General features: G+C 39.4%; 1 protein-coding gene across 2 annotated transcripts in view; it reads left to right on the top strand.

The window, feature by feature from the left end:
- The window catches only part of MPP7 (MAGUK p55 scaffold protein 7), a 222,594-nt gene extending 219,222 nt beyond the window's left edge, over positions 1-3,372 (top strand). For both annotated transcript variants that reach the window (XM_031444561.2, XM_064479543.1), the window contains one exon: positions 421-3,372. In XM_031444561.2, the coding sequence (XP_031300421.1) occupies positions 421-600 (180 nt within the window). In that variant the 3' untranslated portion in view covers positions 601-3,372. The remainder of the gene's footprint in view (positions 1-420) is intronic.
- The last annotated feature ends 15,511 nt before the right edge of the window (positions 3,373-18,883 follow it).

The following is an 18,883-nucleotide window of genomic DNA, read 5'->3' as shown; positions in this document are numbered from 1 at the left end:
CAGAAGGACACGGTATGAGTGTCCTTTTATAAATGTGTCTGGAACAGTAGTTCACGTTACACGTTCCTCTCATGGACAGCACAGTCAAGAGCATCAGGGTAAACAGCCGCCTCCCACAGCTGCTTTAATACTGCAGTATCCCTACAATGATAACGTGGTGACTAATTATCCTGACATTCAGGTGGAGGCGGAGTTTTGACTCTGGTCAGAGCAGTTTGGTTACAAGCAAATCAGAGAGACACTGTTAGACATTGTGGCTTCTGAAGAACTTACAGTTTAAGGGGATAATTTTCTTTCATGGCTGAGGTGAAATAGTGAACACAGGACAGCCTTAGGTAAAGCAGTTGTGCAGTGTTTGCACTGATGTGAAGTGATGAAACTGCCTGGTTAACCAGTTTTTTTAAAAAACTTCTTTTGTAGGAAGAAGACTTCCAAGAAATGATTAAATCTGCACAGATAATGGAAAGTCAATATGGTCATCTTTTTGACAAAATTATAGTAAATGATGATCTCACTGTGGCATTCAATGAGCTAAAAACAACTTTCGACAAATTAGAGACAGACACCCATTGGGTCCCAGTGAGCTGGTTACATTCATAACTAAGGGAGATTTCCATCATCTTTTTTGTAGAGTGCATGATTAACTCAGTTACCATTTTGGTGTTGGGGTTTTTTAAAAACTGTATCACTGTTATAGATGTGCAATCTTCGTTAAAATTGAATGTTGGTTTTATTTGTGTCTTTTTACAATCTTATTTCAAACACAGTGTTTGAGTATAAGATCCAAAATCAAAATTGGCACAGTACTGTATTCTGAGCAAAACTTTGAACTTTCTGGATGTCTTTAACATATATCTCCAAGATGAGGTTGAACTTTTTAGAGAGACAGAGCTTGAGGATGTAGGTGGGTGTTCAGTGTTTCGGTTGGTCTCAGACGTGGTCCCCTGCCATTGAGATTGCATGTTAGCTGTTGAAGGTATTAACTTAGCATCCTTGACCAGCTCCAGACAAGACAGCTTTGTTGTCTTTGGGTGGCTCACCATAGATTCACCTGGGCTGGCAGCAACGCGCAGTCCTCTTAACTATTCTAAAAGGACATTTTTCTTATGTAGATACAGTATATTCACAGTGTGTGCGTTTAAGAATCTTTATACTGAGAATTTGCCTTAGTGAATGGTCTTTGTGTCACAGTTTAAGAAGATCTTTTGAGTGCGTATCAGTAACTCAACAGATATTTTATAAGGGAAGATAGACTTTTAAAAATTACTACATATATAACTAAAAACCTCAAGAATTACTACATATGTAACTAAAAACCTTTCCTTATGGCATTAATCTTAGTAATATGTTGGAGCAAGTCATGATTATAAAGGACAATTTTATTTGTAAGTCCTCAGACAATTCTGGAGTCACCAGAAATTCTGGAGCCAGGCATCTGGCTTTGGATTTTCCCCATAAATGGTAAGAACAATTCCTAGTCTAAAAGTAGGTTTTTCATGCTACTGATACAGTTAAAGGAAATGTGCTCATTTTTCAAGTATGTGCAACTGATCACCATATATTTAAATTGCATTACACGATGTGTTTTAGGAAACTTTTCATGTACTGGTAACTTCTTTGTCATTAAACTATTTCTTAACACGGGCTTGATACCATACTAATCTTGCCATTTTCAAAGAAGTTTAAGACTGTGATCTTTAGATGGGATCTCATTTTTGATACTAGTGATCTTCAGCAGGTGAATTATATGGCTCAAAATATGAGAACTTTCCATAAGTTGTATCAGAGAACATGTCCTCCCACTCTTGTATGCAGTAAGACCCTGCCAGTCAAAAGTCATCGCATGTATGACTTTCAAACAGAAAAGAAATTATTTTTTGTTGATTGTAAAGAGAGTTTAGATGTCATGTTTAAAGAAAAATAGTATGTAGTGAAATTTTATATATTTATGAAACATTTGAAAGCCATATTTTTTTAATTCCCAAATGGAGCTATTCATAAAGTAAATTGTATGTAAAGATGTCATAATTTAAAATAGTAGTTTTATAAGTCATGGTCAACATTCCATGTAAATACTTGACCTTTATTCGTACATGGAGTCACAAATGTGTTATTTGTGCCCTGCACACTGGGTAGCATGATTCAGTGGGTTTCCTTCAGGCACATCAAATTTCACCTCAGAAACAGACAGAAGTTACTGCAATGGCCTTGGTACACACTCAGAGCTAAACAGATAACCTGACAATGTTACTTAACTTAGAACTTGCTATTTGGACTATGTTCTTAAATAGCAAGCAGTTTAGTTTAAAAAGGGGTTGGAGGGGTTGCCAAATCTGAAACTGATGCCAGACTTTAAAGTTGTGTGGCTGGCCTAAGAAAATACAAGTCTCTCTTACTGAGATGGTTTGATTAGAATATTCTCTTTGAACACTGATTTCCGATCAATCAAGGCTTCCTATAAAGAGTCATAGGAAATGAATTAGGATTTAGGCAGTCCAGATTCTTTGTTCTGAACTAATACATGGTGGGGGTTTTTTTGGTTGGTTCTTCGTCTTTTTCATTTGCAGATAATTACCTCAGTTCTTTACTGTGGAGTTTAGAGATACTGTAACGTGGTGGAAACAGAGTCCTTTTTGGTGGTGGTGATGGAGGTGTTAATACAAATATAATTGCCCAACCTTTCTCCCTTTTTACACTAGAGCTGAACAGTATTTTTTAAAATAATGAAAAGAAAAGGGGCACTTCAGCAAGCTGAGAAATCTTTTATCAGATGATAGACATACATGGTCTTGCAAGTGACATTTACATGGCCACCTTCATTCTTAGAAAGAGACTCAGTTAAAATTGACTAACACAGGGCCAACTCCAAGGGCTCGTTAGTAAGTGTAGCAAAGGGCCCTTGACTCTGCACCTGCAGCCCCCCGCCCCCTCTCTAGCAAGGAGGGACTAGTTCTGCAGGCAGCCTGCTCCCAAGACAATGTCAGCCACTATTTGAGAGAATAGTAACATTTATTTTTTTAAGTCCATATATTTAAAATCTAAGATCAAGAAAATAATTCTATATTCCCATTGTTAACAAATCAGAAGCTGTTTTTTTAAAGAAGAGTGAAATTGAAATATAATTTTTTACCATTGTTTCACTTACCAGTATAGATATCACTGATACCTTTAAGGCTGATGTTCTGGTATTATGTTACGATTGAATGTATCTAAATTGTAATAATTTAAAATTGACAAATATGTAAAACAAAGCTATGTTGTTAAGTTTCCTGATGATACAGATTTTTATTATTTATTTTCTTTCTGACTAGTAAGAGTTTATAAATAAATGTAATGGAAAACCCTTGATCTTAATAAACTATCTTCAAATTATGTATGTATGTTTGGTATCAACTACACTGTTTCCCATGGGAGAGCAAATTCTGTTTTTTACTGATACTGAGTGATTTTTTTTCTTCCAGTGACTTATTTGAACTCACCATATCTAAAATTAAAATTTCATATTTATTTCAGACATTCACTGGTTTCCTCAAGGTTGTTGGAGAGATGGAACTCACTAGCCTTGCTCCTTCCCACATAGGACAGCCATTTCACAATTCTGGAGAAGAGTAGGAGGGTTGATCCAGCCCGTCCACGGTGGGAACGCCCCTGCCCCACTCTCGTTAGGCAAGGCTTTATTTTTTCATTTGTACACATGAGGACACACCGCCAGCTGCTGATTCAGACGAGATAATGAGCACTGGCCTTGCTTCAGTGGTTGAGCTTACTAGCCCCACCTTTGCTTCCACCAAGAGACTAGGATGTAGCAGTTCGGAGCATGAGAGCTGGAGCCTGAATTCTCAAGTTCAGATTCTGGCTTTGCCCATGACTAGCTTTACAACCTTGAGAAAATCAGTAATTTCCCTGGTCACTCACTTTCTCATCAGAAACATGGAGATGGTAAAAGTGCTTACCTCTTAGGATTGTTGTGGGCATGAAATGAAAGAACTGATCCATGTAAAGTGCTTGGAACAAAACCTGGGATAGAAGCCATCTGTAATCATGAGCTTCTGTTTTATCTTGATCATTCTCACATCACACAGTTTAAAGGCAGCTATATGAATATTCTTAATTATCCCACACAAACACTTCTATTAGTAAATTCACTGGGAGCTTCCTAACAACTTCTATTACCAGCTTTCTTATTTAAGAAAAAATTCCAAGGGAGGTGCCAAGATGGGAGTAGGGAGACTCACAGCTCGCCCTCTCCCACAAATACACCAAGAATTACATGTACAGACCCACTGAATCACACAGAACACCTACTGAATGATGCAAATAAAACTTTCCATTAGTGTCAGACTAAAAAACCCTGGCAGAGTGTCTCTCTCTTTGAAATACAGGAGGATTCTCCCAAAATCCAGTAAGAGAAAAAAGAAAAAATCAGTGCAGGACTGGTCCTGCAGGGAGGGAGTGGCACAAGAAGACAGGCACCCTCACGCTGGGACGCCCCCTCTCCAGCCACGAGGTCAGCAGGGATGGAAGTGGAGCTTTCAAGGGTCCGAGGAGAAACTGCAGCCACTTGGCAGACAGAATGAACAGAAACTGGCACAGAGGATCCCTATGATCCCCAGCCCTAGACACGAGCCCTCAGGGAAAAGCTGGGACTGGCTGCTGGAGATCAGGGACAAGCCTGGGGAGAGGGCTGGAACCCACTGCACAGAGGCAGCCTCAGGACTGGAGGGTGGTGTGAGATCTGGCTGGGGGTGTGTGCAGAACAGAGCAGCCTGGGACCCCCATAAAAAAGCACCACTGCTGGTGTGGGGAGGGGGTGCGCAACACAGCAGCACCATAGCCACTTTGCCCACTTGGCTCCATTGTTGTGTTCTCAAGGGAAGGGATGTGGGGCTTGGTCTTAGCCATCACTGCAGTGTGGAGTGGGGCTGAAAGCTGAATCCACACCCAGCAGTCCTGCAACTTCACAGGCAGGACTGATTTATTTACAGCCCCAGGCAGAGAAGGTGGCTCTCTGTACCCTTTGTGGACCCATATCTCTGGGATGAGCAGGCAGTGAGGAGAGTTCTGGTGCAAGGCGGGGGCCAGCACAGGTATTTACAACAGGCCTGTGTACTAGACCATATACGTGGAGGTGGGGCTGGGGTCTGCCCTGCCCCTGAGGTGCACCACAGATTCAGGCGTGTAACGGCACGCTCACTCCAGTGGGTCCTAGGGCCTACACTGAAAGGTCTGCACTGGTGATTCCTGGGGCTCAGAACCTGGAGGACACCAGGGCAGGTGGCCAACATCCCTGCAGCTAAGGCAGGGACAAAGGCAACATCAACAAACAGTACCTTGTAAGTTCACACAAGTTACAGACAACACCACAGAGGGCACTTCCCCTCAGACATCTGTGGAGGGACACTCAGCGACTTGTCTTCCCAGCTGAAGCACTCCAACCCTGCTGACCACACACAGCTTAGAAAGTGATCTAGAAGCCTCTACTCCAGCAACAGAGGAGCAGACCTGACCCCTGTCAAGCTGTGACAACCACAAAACAAAAAATGAGGTCCTGCTCAACAAGAACAATCGGGGCAGGCTTTGATCACCACAACTCCAACCACATCCCCAATCAAAGGGATAACAGCCAACACACGGAAGAAAGAGGTGGCAACCATCCATACTAAAAATAACCCTCGCAACAAAACAGACGCACACAGTCTACACGGGAATGCTCCCACTTTAAACAAAAAGAAAATAAAACAGCCCTTCAAGACCACAGTAGATAACTGATACTCCTAAATCCACAGAGCCAGGAAAATATAAGCAAAATGAAGAATCAGAGGAATCACTCCCAATTAAAAGAACGAGAAGTCCCCTGAAAGAATGAACAATGGGATAGATCCTGACAGTCTACTAGATCATGACTTCAAAAAGGGGGTGATAAAAGCACTGAAGGAAATAAAAGAGACTATGAATAGAGACAGAGAATACTTTGAAAAAGAAACTGAAACTATAAAGAGGAGCCAATTAAAAACAAAACTCAGTGGCTGAGATAAGAGCCAAGCTAAAGGCAGTCAAAAGCAGACTAGATAATGCAGAGGAAGGAATAAGTGACTTAGAGGATGCCCAATCAGAACAGCAGACAGAAGAGCAAGTAAAAACCAATGAAAGCAACATAAAGGACCTATGGGATAATATAAATAAAGTGTGCCAACTTACACATAATAGGGGTCCCAGAAGGAGAAGAAAGAGCAAAGGGGATTGAAAAGGTATTTGAAGAAATCATAACTGAAAACTTCCCAAACCTAAAGAACAAAACAGATATCCAAGTACAGGAAGCACAGAGGGTCCCAAACAAGAACCCAAACAGACCTGCACTAAGACATATTACAATTAAGTTGGCCAAAGTTAAACAAATGGTTCTAAAGGTAGCAAGAGAAAAACAAAGAGTTAGTTACAAGGGAATCCCCATAAGGCTTTTAGCTGATTTCTCTACACAGACACTGCTGGCCAGAAGGGAGTGGCAAAATGCATTTGAAGTCCTGAAAGAAAAAGCTGCAACCTAGGATACTCTATCCAGCAAGACTATCCTTTAGAGCAGAAGAAGAGATAAAGAATTTCACAGACAAGCAAAAACTAAAAGAATTCAGCAATACTAAACCTATCCTAAAAGAAATATTGAAAGGCCTACTCTAAATAGAAAAGAAGCTGAAAGCTATAGAAATGAGAAAACCATAATTGGAAATGTGGTAACTACGATGAGTTACAAGAGAATAAACATGAAGCTGTTAAAAAAAAAAAAAAGGAAAAGGAAAAGGGCATCAGAATCATAAAATGTGGAAGAGGGGAGCAAAAAAATAGAGATTTCTCTCTCTCTCTTTTTTCTTCTTTTTTTCCCCCTCATTCTTCGCAGGATGTGTTTGAGACTACATGACTACTGGTTTAAAGCAAACAGATATAGTAAGGAGTTAACATGCTTGAAAAACAGGGTAACCACAAATCAAAAACCAAAAAGTTTTTGGTCACAAAAACCAAAAAGAAACCAAGATAATACAAAAGAAAATCATCAAACCACAAAAAGAAAAACAAAAAGGAAAAGAAAGGAACAAAGAAGAAATACCAAATCAACTAGAAAAACAAAGTTCAAAATGGCAATAAACACAGATCTATCAATAATTACTATAAATGTCAATGGACCAAATGCTCCAATCAAAAGACACAGAGTGGCAGATTGGATAATAAAACAAAAGCCTACAATATGCTGCCTACAAGGGACCCAGCTTAGGGTTAGGGACACATGTAGACTGAAAGTGAGAGGATAGAAAAAGATATTTCATGCAAATGGAAATGACAAGAAAGCAGGAGTTGCAATAGTCATATCAGACAAAACAGACTTTAAAACAAAGGCCATAAAGATAAAGAAGGACACTATATAATGATCAAAGGAGCTATACAAGATGAGGATATTACACTCTTTAACATATATGCACCCAAAATAGGAGCACCTAAATATATAAAGCAAATACTAACAGACATAAAGGGAGAAATTGATAGCAATGTTCTCCTAGGGCAGTCTACCCAGGCAATAGAAATAAAAGCAAAAGTAAACAAATGGGACCTAATTAAACTTATGTGTTTCTGCACAGCAAAGGAAACCATAAGCAAAACAGAAAGACAACCTACAGAATGAGAGAAAATATTTGTAAAAAATGGACTGACAAGGGCTTAATTTCCAGAATACATGAACAGCTCATACAACTTAATAAGAAAAAAACAAGCAACCCAATCCAAAAATGGGCAGAAGACCTAAACAGGCAATTCTCCAATTAAGACATACAAATGGCCAAAAGGCACATGAAAAAATGCTCAATATCACTAATTATCAAAGAAATGCAAACCAAAACTACAATGATCACACCAGTCAGAATGGCCATCATTCAAATAGCAAATGCTGGAGAGGGTGTGGAGAAAAGGGAACCTTCCTACACTGCTGGTGGGAATGTAGTTTGCTGCAGCCACAATGGAAAACAGTACGGTGATTCCTCAAAAAATTAAAATAGGCATACCATGTGATCCAGCAATCCCACTTATGGGCACATATCCAGAGGGAACCTTGATTCAAAAAGATACATGCACCCCAATGTTCAGGGCAGCACTATTTGTAATAGCCAAGACATTGGAATCAGCCTAAATGTCCATCAACAGATGACTAGATAAAGAAGTTGTGATGTATTTATACAATGGAATACTACTCAGCCATAAAAAATAACAAAATAATGCCATTTGCAGCAACATGGTTGGACCTGGAGATTGTCATTCTAAGTGAAGTAAGCCAGAAAAAGAAAGAAAAATACCACATGATACCACTTATATTGGAATCTTTAAAAAACAAAGACAAACGAACTTATTTACAAAACAGAAACAGACTCACAGACATAGAAAACAAACTTACGCTTACCTGAAGTGGGGGAAGAGGGTGGGAAGGGATAAATTGGGAGTTTGAGATTTGCAGATACTAATATATATATATATAATATTATATATATATAATAGATAAACAACAAGTTTACACTGCATAGCACAGGGAACTATATTCAATATCTTGTAGTAAGTTATGATGAAAAAGAATATGAAAACAAATATATGTATGTTCATGTATGACTGAAACATTGAGCTGTACATCAGAAATTGACACAACATTGTAAACTGACTATACTTCAATAAAAGTATCACACACACACACAGAAAAAAAGGATAATTCAAGAAGTAAAAAAAAAAATCCCATGACTTCCAAATGATACATGAATAATTATTAGGTACTTCTCAAGAGGAAAGTGAGCCAATTTCTGCACCACTGGTTTGCAATCTAATTGATACCTACTGAAAGAAATGTCCCTTAACTGTTGCATTCACACCCTTTCTTCTGCTCCCACACTTCGTTTCCAAATGCTTGCTCACCCACACTTAAGCTTCTGCAGGGCAGGGAACATTTACTTTTGTAGCTGCTGTCTCCCACACATCCACCTACACGGGCCTGCTCCCTACAGACCACACTGTCTTTATTAATCATCAATCGCCCATATGTTTTGCCCACGATCTCATTTAATCCTCATAACTACCTTATGTGGAAGGAGGCTCTGCATATTTCACAGATGAGAACACTAAGGGGCGGGGCTTACACACCTTGCCCAAGTAATGGGTGATGAGTAAGGAATCACGGTGGAATCAGTGTCTGGCTTCCTCCAGCTCCATGCTCTTTCCCCTGCATTGTGCTTCCTCGTGCTGCTATAACCTGAGCCAAATCTGGAAACAGATGAAATGTGGCATTTAGGGGAGTGATTGCTCATCCTTATGCACAGGCAGTTTACAGATTTCTCAGAACATTGTGGTTTTAGTCAGATAGAACTTGATTTATCTATCCCTGCAGAATGGGTTAATCTGTGAACTGTGGCTATTGTCAAAGGCATACAAAAACTAAGATAGCATAATTGCCAATTTTTCTGTTTAGTTTGTTTGAGTCCCAGTCCTTAGTGATGAATCATGATTGGTCTAAAGTCAATCATGACAATCTCCTCTCTGCAAAGATTGATCTGAATTGGTCATGCCACCCAGTTCGAGGTAGTCTGTCAGAGGAGCTATGAGTAAGTGTTGTTTTCCTGATTCAAAGAAACCACTGCATGAGATGAAAATCTTTTATGCTCCCACTCCTACCCTTCCTGTTTGAGATGCTTCCATGATGTTGTGCTTGCCAAGATGACAGCCATAATCCTAACCCTAAACCAACAGATGATAAAGGCCAATCAACAGATGAATGAGGAGAAAAAGGAAAAGATCCTAAATCTATAATATCACTGAACTGCTGGAAAAAAATCCTGGGACCTCCTTCCTTGATTACTGAATAAACAGTGTTCTTCTTATGCTCTGTTGGTGGGAATGTAAACTACTGCAGCCACTATGGAAAACAGTACGGTGATTCCTCAAAAAATTAAAATAGAATTCCTTATGATCCAGCAATTCCACTTGTGAGTATATATCTGAAAAAAAAAATGAAATCACTATTTTGAAGAGAGATCTGCCCTCCCACATTCACTGTGGCATTATTCACAATAGATAAGACCAGGAAACAAGTGCCCACCAACAGATGAATGGATAAAGAATGGGACATAAACACACACACACACACACACACACACACACACACACACACACACACACACACACACACAGAGAAACATTATGCAAGCATTAAAAATAAGAAAATTCTGACAACATGGATACACCTTGAGGGCATTATGCTAAGTGAAATAAGTCAGAGAAAGACAAATAACTGTATGGTCTCACTTACACGTGGAATCTAAAAAAGCTGAACTCACAGAAATAGAATGTAGAATGGAAGCTACCAGGGGCTGGGGGGAAATGAGGAGATGTTGGCAAAGGGTACAAACTTCCAGTTAAGAGATGAACAAGTTCTGGGGGGTTAACATACAGCACGGTGTCTACAGTTAACAATACTTTACTATATACCTGCAAGTTGCTAAAAGAGCAGATCTTCAATGCTAACACACACACAACGGTAATTAAGCGAGGTGATCGAGGTGTTAACTAACATTGTGGTCATCATTTCATCACCTACACAGGTATCAAGTCGTCACATTGTGCACCTTAAACTTACACAATATCATGTTAATTATATCTCGGTAAAACCAGGAGGAAAGTTCTGTTAAAAAAAAGTCAAGTCACTGTTAGGCTCTTGTTTACTTGCTGCTGAAAGCATTCCTAATGGAAAGCAGTATCCACACCAGCTCAGGCCACCCCCACTGCCTACATTCATTTACCAAAGGTTGTCTTTTTGTTCAGCTGTTAACATGTCCTGCATTGATACACTGAACTTTAAAACATTCTGAAGCCTACAGGGTAAAGCAAAAGACTCCATTTAAATTTGATTTTTCTTGGATTCCACTTTTCTTTCCTCCATAATATGGATAAAATTTAAGGGGGGAGGGTATAGCTCAGTGGTAGAGTGCATGCTTAGCATGCATGAGGTGCTGGGTTCAATCCCGTGTCTCCATTAAAAAAATATATATTTAGATATAGAGATAGATATAGATAAACCTGATTACCTCCTGCCTCCAACAAAAAGCTTAAAAAATAAATTTTTAAAAAATTATGGTAAAATTTAAGTTTGGAGAAAATTGTTCCTATGTTTTTGGATTTACTAATTTATCATGGTTCCGAGTCTACCATTTTGAACATAGTAATACCTGTTTAGTTGTTGAATTTGACCTGGATGAAAATAATACCTAAAGTTTCCACTTGGCGAGCCCCTACTCTACGCCAGACACTCTGCTAATTAGTAGCAGGGCGACCTGTTTGCAGTCATTGGCTCCACTTAAACATAGAGAAGATCTAACCATATTTAAATAACAATGGTTACAAAATAATATAATTGCTATAAATGGTAATGAAGAGCTATGTAGCATGATGCAATAACTTAGGAAAACATACTGCTGTTGGGAATCTAGAAGGTACCAGAACAACTGAGGGTGTTGACAGAAGGCAGAAACACAAGTGTACTTCAATATTACTTAAATTACTATGCTTTAAGCACTTGAAGGCAGCCACCCATGGGATTAAAAGTAAATACAAAGAGGAGTCAAAAAGAGACTCCATTAAATGAGATGACAGAAACAAATCCAAATGGAGCTTATTACCGATTTAAGTGGCATAAAGTCATGGATTAAGAGACACCTTTTCAACTACATCAAAAATGGACACCAACCATGTGCTTCGAGAAGAGAAAGATTTAAAGTAAGAGAACTGTCAACAATATGCCAGTAGATGCAAACAGAAAGAAAGCAGAAGGCATGGTAATAATATCAAAACTGAGCTCGGTGTTTATTAGTTGTGTCAAAAAGTCACTCTTTGGTAGTCAGTGGTGTAAGCCACAAAAGGAAGAGCAGCGAAGAAGACAAAGTGTAAAACCTTGAGAAGTGGAATCAATAAAACCACATTACTTAATAATCTTTCAGATACTCCTCTTAGACCTTGGAGAAAAATGGTTGTAGAAGGTCCAACTATCACAATTCAGGCTGATCTCATAGCCACGGAAAGAATGTTTCCTCCCACAAACTGAAATGACACTTTCTACTCCAGATCCACGTTGACTACAAAACCCATCCTGAAGCAGACCACAGGGAAAGACTCATTAAATTCCAAAACATTTAAATACTTCAAATTACATCTAATAACCACAGTCCAATAGAACGGAAGTGAAAAACAAACAGACACCCAAAAAAAGAACTCCTAGAAAAACAAACAAAAAAATTTTTAAATGTATTTTAAGCATGGAGGAAGTAAAAATAAAATTTCAGATTATTCAGAAAATTACAATGTAACTATCAGAATCTATGGGCTAGGACTAAAACTGAGCTCAGGAAAACTTGTTGCCTTAAAAGCTTTTCTAAGGGAAGAAAAATAAAAATAAACACTGGCTCAGGCAACTCGGGAAAGAATAACATGAGTGGTATTCTGGCTGGGTTATAATATACACTGACTTTTCCAGGAATGCGCTCGGTTATAATACACACCGACTTTTCCAGGAATGTGTTACCATGCAAATCAAAGGAAGATTGTACTTCATTTTTGCAGAACTTTACCAAGAGTTTTTCACTATTTTGGAACATCATGTCACTAATGGCAATACCGCTAGTGCAGCCTCGTCTCCAGCACCGCATGTCAGGGAACGCCCGTGCCAGGCTGTGGGCACCTACCCCCGCGCTTGTGCTGTTGTCCTTGGGGAACTGCTGCTTGTGTATTTACGTATCAAAATGTGTATGATTTTACTTTCAACTGCTTTCCTTTTATTTCTCCCTTATATTACAATGGGGTTTCTTTTTCATTGTGCAGGTTACACTATATCTATGGATTTCATTTCAGGATATCAAAAGAGATGTTACAAAATCATTCTTATAGAAAGACACCACTGAGTGTCATGGGTGATCATTGCTGCTTCAGATGGATGGCCATTTAAATCCCATCTATTCTGTACCGTTTGAGCTGCACTGCTCATCCTGTTTTAATACTATGTTTTGATACTATTAATATGTAACTGAGCATCAAGGAGTATCCTTGAAAACTTTCCAAGCCTGAAGAAAGAAAGAGATCTCCAGATACAGAAAGTACAGAGGGTCTCAAACAAGGACCCAAACAGACCCACACCAAAACATATCATAACCAGAATAGCAAAAGTTAAAGATAGAGATTCTAAAATTAGCAAGAGTAAAATAAAGAGTCATATACAAGGGAACCCCCATAAGGCTATTAGCTTTTTCTGCAGAAACTTTGCAGGCCAGAAAGGAGCGGCATGGTATATTTAAGCACTGAAAGGGGAAAACCTGCAATCTAGGATACTCTGCCAAGCAAGACTATTCATTTAGAACAGCAGGAGAGATTAAGAACTTCTTAGACAAGCAAAAAGTAAAAGAGGTTATTGCTACTAAGCCTACCCTAAAAGAAATGTAAACAGTTTTCTCTAAGAGGGAAAGAAAAGGCTACTAGAAGAAAGGAGTGTCTATATAAAAGGAAAAATGCTACTAGTAAAGGCAAATATATAGTAAAGGTTGATGGTCAAATAAGCTAGTACTTAAATAAGCCAGCACAAAGATGAAAAGACAGAGAAGTATAAACACAACCGTAACTACAGTAAATAGAAAGGGGTAAACATGATAATGTAAAATATAACATCAGAACCCTAAATGTGGGGGAGGGGAATAAAACTATAGATCTTTTGGAATTGTGTTTGAACTTAAGTGACTGTAGTTTAAAACAGGTAGACACAGTTGCAGTCAATATATATGAACTCCATGGCAACCACAAATCCAAAACCTGTAATAGATACATAACAACTAGGAAGAAAGAAACACAGCATACAGCTAAAAGAAAAAATCATCAAACCACAAGGAAAGAAACAAAAAGGAACAGAGGACTACAGAACAACCAGGAAACAAGTGACAAAATGGAAATTAGTACACACTTACTGAGAATCACTTCAAATGTCAACGTTCTAAATTGTCCAAAAAGAAGCCCCATCTCATTTTCCAGTCAAGATGGCAGAGTAATAGGACCATGAGCTCGCCTCTCCTGGTGACTACAGCAAACCCACAACTGACCGCTCAACAACCAGCAAAAAAAAGACTGGAACCTAGCAAAAAATACCTCCTTCAACTGGAAACATAAAGAGGGAACCATGGCAGGGTGGTAGGAGGGGTGTGCTCGCAATATAATTGGGTCCATACCTCCCAGGTGGGTGACCCACAAGCTGAAGGATAATTAAGTCACAGAGGCCTTCCCACAGGAGTGAGAGCTCTGAGCCCCACATCAGGCTCCCCAGCCTGGCGTTCTGGGACGGGGGGAAGAGACCCGAGGATATCTGGTTTTGAATGTGAGGGGAGCTTAACTCCAGAAGCCCGATGGGACTGCAGGAAACAGGGATTTCATTCTCTTGGGAAGCACACACAGAATCTCACATGAGCGAGGTCCAAGAGCAGAGGTAGTGATTTCATAGGAACCTGGGCCAGATCTGCCTGCTGGTTTTGGAAGGTCTCCTGGGGTGGCAAAGGATGGCTGTAGCTCACCCAGGGGGCATAAAAGGTGGTGGCAGACATTCTGGGAGTGTTCCTACATGAGCTTTCCTGGAGGCTGGCATCTTGATTGGATCATTAGCACCAAGACCTAGCTCCACTCAATAACCTGTAGGCTTAACGGCTGGGAAGCCTGAGGCCAAACAACATACTGGGTGGGAACACAGCCCCACCCATCAGCAGACTTCCTGAGCTGCAAATGCCTCTAGACACAGCCCTACCCACCAGAGGTCCAGGACCAAGCTTCACCCAGCAGTGGGCAGGCACCGGCTCCTCCTGCCAGGAAACCTGCATAAGCTCTAGTCCAGCCTCATCCCCAGGGGAATATACCAGAAATGAGAAAACAACAGTCCCAAAGCCTGTGGAAGGAACCCGCAAACACAGGCCAGACTCTACACTGGGACCAGCTGGACCCTGGCCCTTGGGTGACAAGAGAGGAGTGTCCTGCTGGGATGCATAGGGCATCTCCCACAGGGGGCCACTTTTCCAAGATCGAGAAATGTGATGAACCTACATAAAAATGCAAATAGAAGACAGACAATATGAAGCAGCAGAGGAACATCTCCCAGGCCAAGGCACACGATAAAATCCCAAAAGAAGAAACAAGTGATGAGGAGATAGGCAACTTATCTGAGAAAGAGTTTAAAGTAATGATGGCAAAGATGTTCAGAAAACTTGAGGAGTATAGATGCACAGAGTGAAGATTTTAGCAGAGTTGGAAAATATAAAGAATACCCAAACAGAGCTGAAGAATAAAATCACTGAAATGAATAACACACTAGAAGGAAACAAGAATAGACTAAATGAGGCAGAAGAATGGATCGGTGAGCTAGGAGACAGATTAGTGGAAACAACTACTTCAGAACAGAAAAAAGAAAAAAGAATGAAAACAAATGAGGATAGTTTAAGAGAACTCTGGGACAACATGAAGTGCACTAATATTCACATTACAGGGGTCCCAGAGAGAAAAGAGAGAGAAAGGACCTGAGAAAATTTTTGGAGAGATAATAACTGAAAACTTCCCCAACTTGGGAAAGGAAATAGTCACCCAAGTCCAGGAAGCACAGAGAGTACCACACAGAATCAACCAAAAGAGGAACACACCAAGGCGCATAGTCATCAGATTGACAACAATTAACGGTAAGAGAAAATATTAAAATTAGCAAGAGAAAAGCAACAAATAACATACAGGGGAACTCCCATAAGGTTATCAACTGATTTTTCAGCAGAAACTCTACAGGCCAGAAGGGAGTGGCATGATATATTTAAAGTGATGCAAGGGGAAACTTACAACCAAGAATACTCTATCCAGCAAGGCTCTCGTTCAGAGTTAATGGAGAAATCAAAAGCTTCACAGATAAACAAAGGCTAAAAGATTTCAGCACCACCAAACCAGCTATACAATAAATGTTAAAGGACCTTCTCTAGTCATCAAACCATAAGAAAAGAACAAAAAGAAAGAAGAGAAAGAAAAAGAGAGAGAGACCTACAAAAGATTGCTTTGGCTGTTCGGGGTCTTTTGTGGTTCCTTATAAACTTTGGAATTATTTGTTCTAGTTCTGTGAGGAATGTCATGAGTATTTTGATCAGGGTTGCACTGGATCTGTGGGTTGCTTTGGGTAGTGTGGCCATTTTGATAGTGTTGATTCTTCCAACTCAAGAGCACAACAAATCTTTCCATTTCTTTGTGTCATTTCAGTTTTAAGAGGATAGGTAACCTCCTTGGTTAAGTTTATTTCTAGGTATTTTATTGTTTTATGCAATGGAAATGTTTATGCTGGTTATAAAATTCTGGTTTTTGAAGTGAAAAAAAAAAGTGAGTGAAGGGCCACAAATGCAAAATAGCCTTTTTTTATGGGTGAGTTGTATTCCATTCCATATATATACTGCATCTTCATTATCTATTCAACTATTGATATGTACTTAGGATGCTTCCATATCTTGGCATGATATGTTGCTGCTAATAGCAGGGTGTATGTATCTTTTTAAATTAATTCTTATTTTGTGGTGGGCTTTATTCCTTTGATAACTATGTAAGTTTAATAAACAAAAGCTCTAAACGTTCTTAGAAGCAATAAATAGCACATATATGTAAATTAAAAAATACATGTGCGGTAAAAAAAAAAAGAAGAAATGAGCTATCAAGTCATGAAAGACATGGAAGAAACTTAAAAGACATATTACAAAATGAAAGAAGCCAGTCTGAAAAGGCTACAAACTGCACGATTCCAACCAAATGACATTCTGGAAAAGCCACAGCTACAGAAACAATAAAAAGATCATGGTTTCCAGGGGTTTGGGGAGAGGGAGGGAGGGAGGAATGAATAGATGGAGCACAAGGGATTTTTAGGGCAATGAAATTACTCTGTGTGATACTATAGTGGCGGTTACATGTCATCATGCATTTGTCAAAACCCATAGAATGTACAACATCAAGAGTGACCCCTAATGTAAACTATGGACTTTGGTTGATAATAATGTGTCCATGTTGGTTCATCGATTGTACCAAATATGCCACACTGATGAGGGGTGTTGAGGGTAGAGGAGTATGTATGTGTGGGTGGGGAGAGCTATGTGTGAACCCTCTGTATTTTCTGCTCAATTCTGCTGTGAACCTGAAACTGCTCTAAAGGAATAAAGTCTATTAATTAAAAAAAATGTAAAACGAATGAATATAGCAAAACAGAAATAAACTCATAGGTATAGAGAACAGACTGGTTGTTACTGCTGGGGAGAGGGAGGAGGTGAGAAGCAGGATGGGGAGGGGACTGAGAGGTACAAACTACTACATATAAAATGTATACGCTACAGCACAGGGAAATACAGCCGCTATCTTGTGGTGACTTTAAGTGGAGTATAATCTATAAAAACATCAAGTCACTACGTGTACACCTGAAACCAACCTGATGTCATAAATCAATTATACTTTAATTAAAAAAAAAAAAGAAAGTAGATCCAAGAGACTCAGTGGCCACCTAACAGCATATCCCGTTAGGAGAAAATTAAACCAAAGACGTGAAACAAACAATGTGGCTCCCTAAATTGAAGATAGAGTCAATTTAAAGTTTTAAATAGTTCTTCCCTAAATTTTCAAACCTCAGCAAGAGAGAAGGAATCCCGTAACATGAGAGAGGGTGGGAAAAAAAGAGAGAGAGAGAGAGAGAGAGGGAGAGAGAGAGAGAGGTTCCCTAGAAGGAAAAGAAAAATCTGCTGGGCTTCCAATGTCATCTGCAACAGGATGTTCGATCGTGAAGCCACGTTATGTACCGTGGGGGAAAAGAGTATGAGTGTGGAGTTCTACAACCAGCTAGACCATCACTGAAGAGTAGCAATTAAACAGACTCACTTAGACATACAAGGACCTAAGACATTTTTGCTACCCTTACATTCTTCCTGGTAGAAAAGTCTCAAAGATTCACTCCAGCAATGAAAATGAATTTATGAAAGAGGGACTTATGAATAAAAACCAGTAGTGGTAAGTAAAAGAATCAGGAACATTTAATTTAATTTAATTTAACAGATAATATTAAATTGATAGGATTTTGACTGAAGACACTGCTATCCCCCGTCTTCTCAGTTATGTTACCTCATTCAAATTACCCATCGTCCCTGCACCTTCATTTCCTTGTCTATAAAGCAGAAGTAATAGTCATTGGATGACACAGTAGGATTCACTGACATGCTCTTCATAAAGCCCCCAGCAAGGTATTTGCATCTGGTTAAGGTTCAATAGATATTAGCTATTATTTTATTGAAGTGGTGAGCTTCAAATTGCTAAAACATTTTTGGACGGCAATTTTGTAGGTCCATCAAAACGTAAAAGACCCTGGGCCCTAGACCAACCAGTTTCACTGCACTCACGTTCGTACAGAAATGTCAACTGCGGCAGAATTTATTATGGAAAAATTATCATCAGTCTTACTGTTATCAGTAAGAGAATGAGAAACCATGGTAAAATATAGTTTTGACTACTACGCTACTGTTGTAAAATATGAGGTGGTGGTTCTTTGTGTATCATTTTATTATAATGTACATATAAATGATGTGTATACATTGACCTGGAAGGATGTTGCACTCCTGTATGTAATGGTGTCTGTAAAGTGGTATGAAGGGTCCAAACCAATGTTGGTGTGGTCCACCTGGAGGCAGCGGTGGTGCTGAGAAGTCTCCCTCTTTAGTACATACCCTTCTTACTATGTGAATTATTTTTTATTTAGCATGTTCTGCTTTTGTTGTTCAATTTTTTAAAAATGAATGAATTCCTC

The sequence above is a fragment of the Camelus dromedarius genome, chromosome 26, assembly GCF_036321535.1.
Source record: "Camelus dromedarius isolate mCamDro1 chromosome 26, mCamDro1.pat, whole genome shotgun sequence".
Lineage (NCBI taxonomy): Eukaryota > Metazoa > Chordata > Mammalia > Artiodactyla > Camelidae > Camelus > Camelus dromedarius.
The sequence above is the reverse complement of the archived record's forward strand: the minus strand, read 5'-3'. Positions and strand labels throughout refer to the sequence as shown.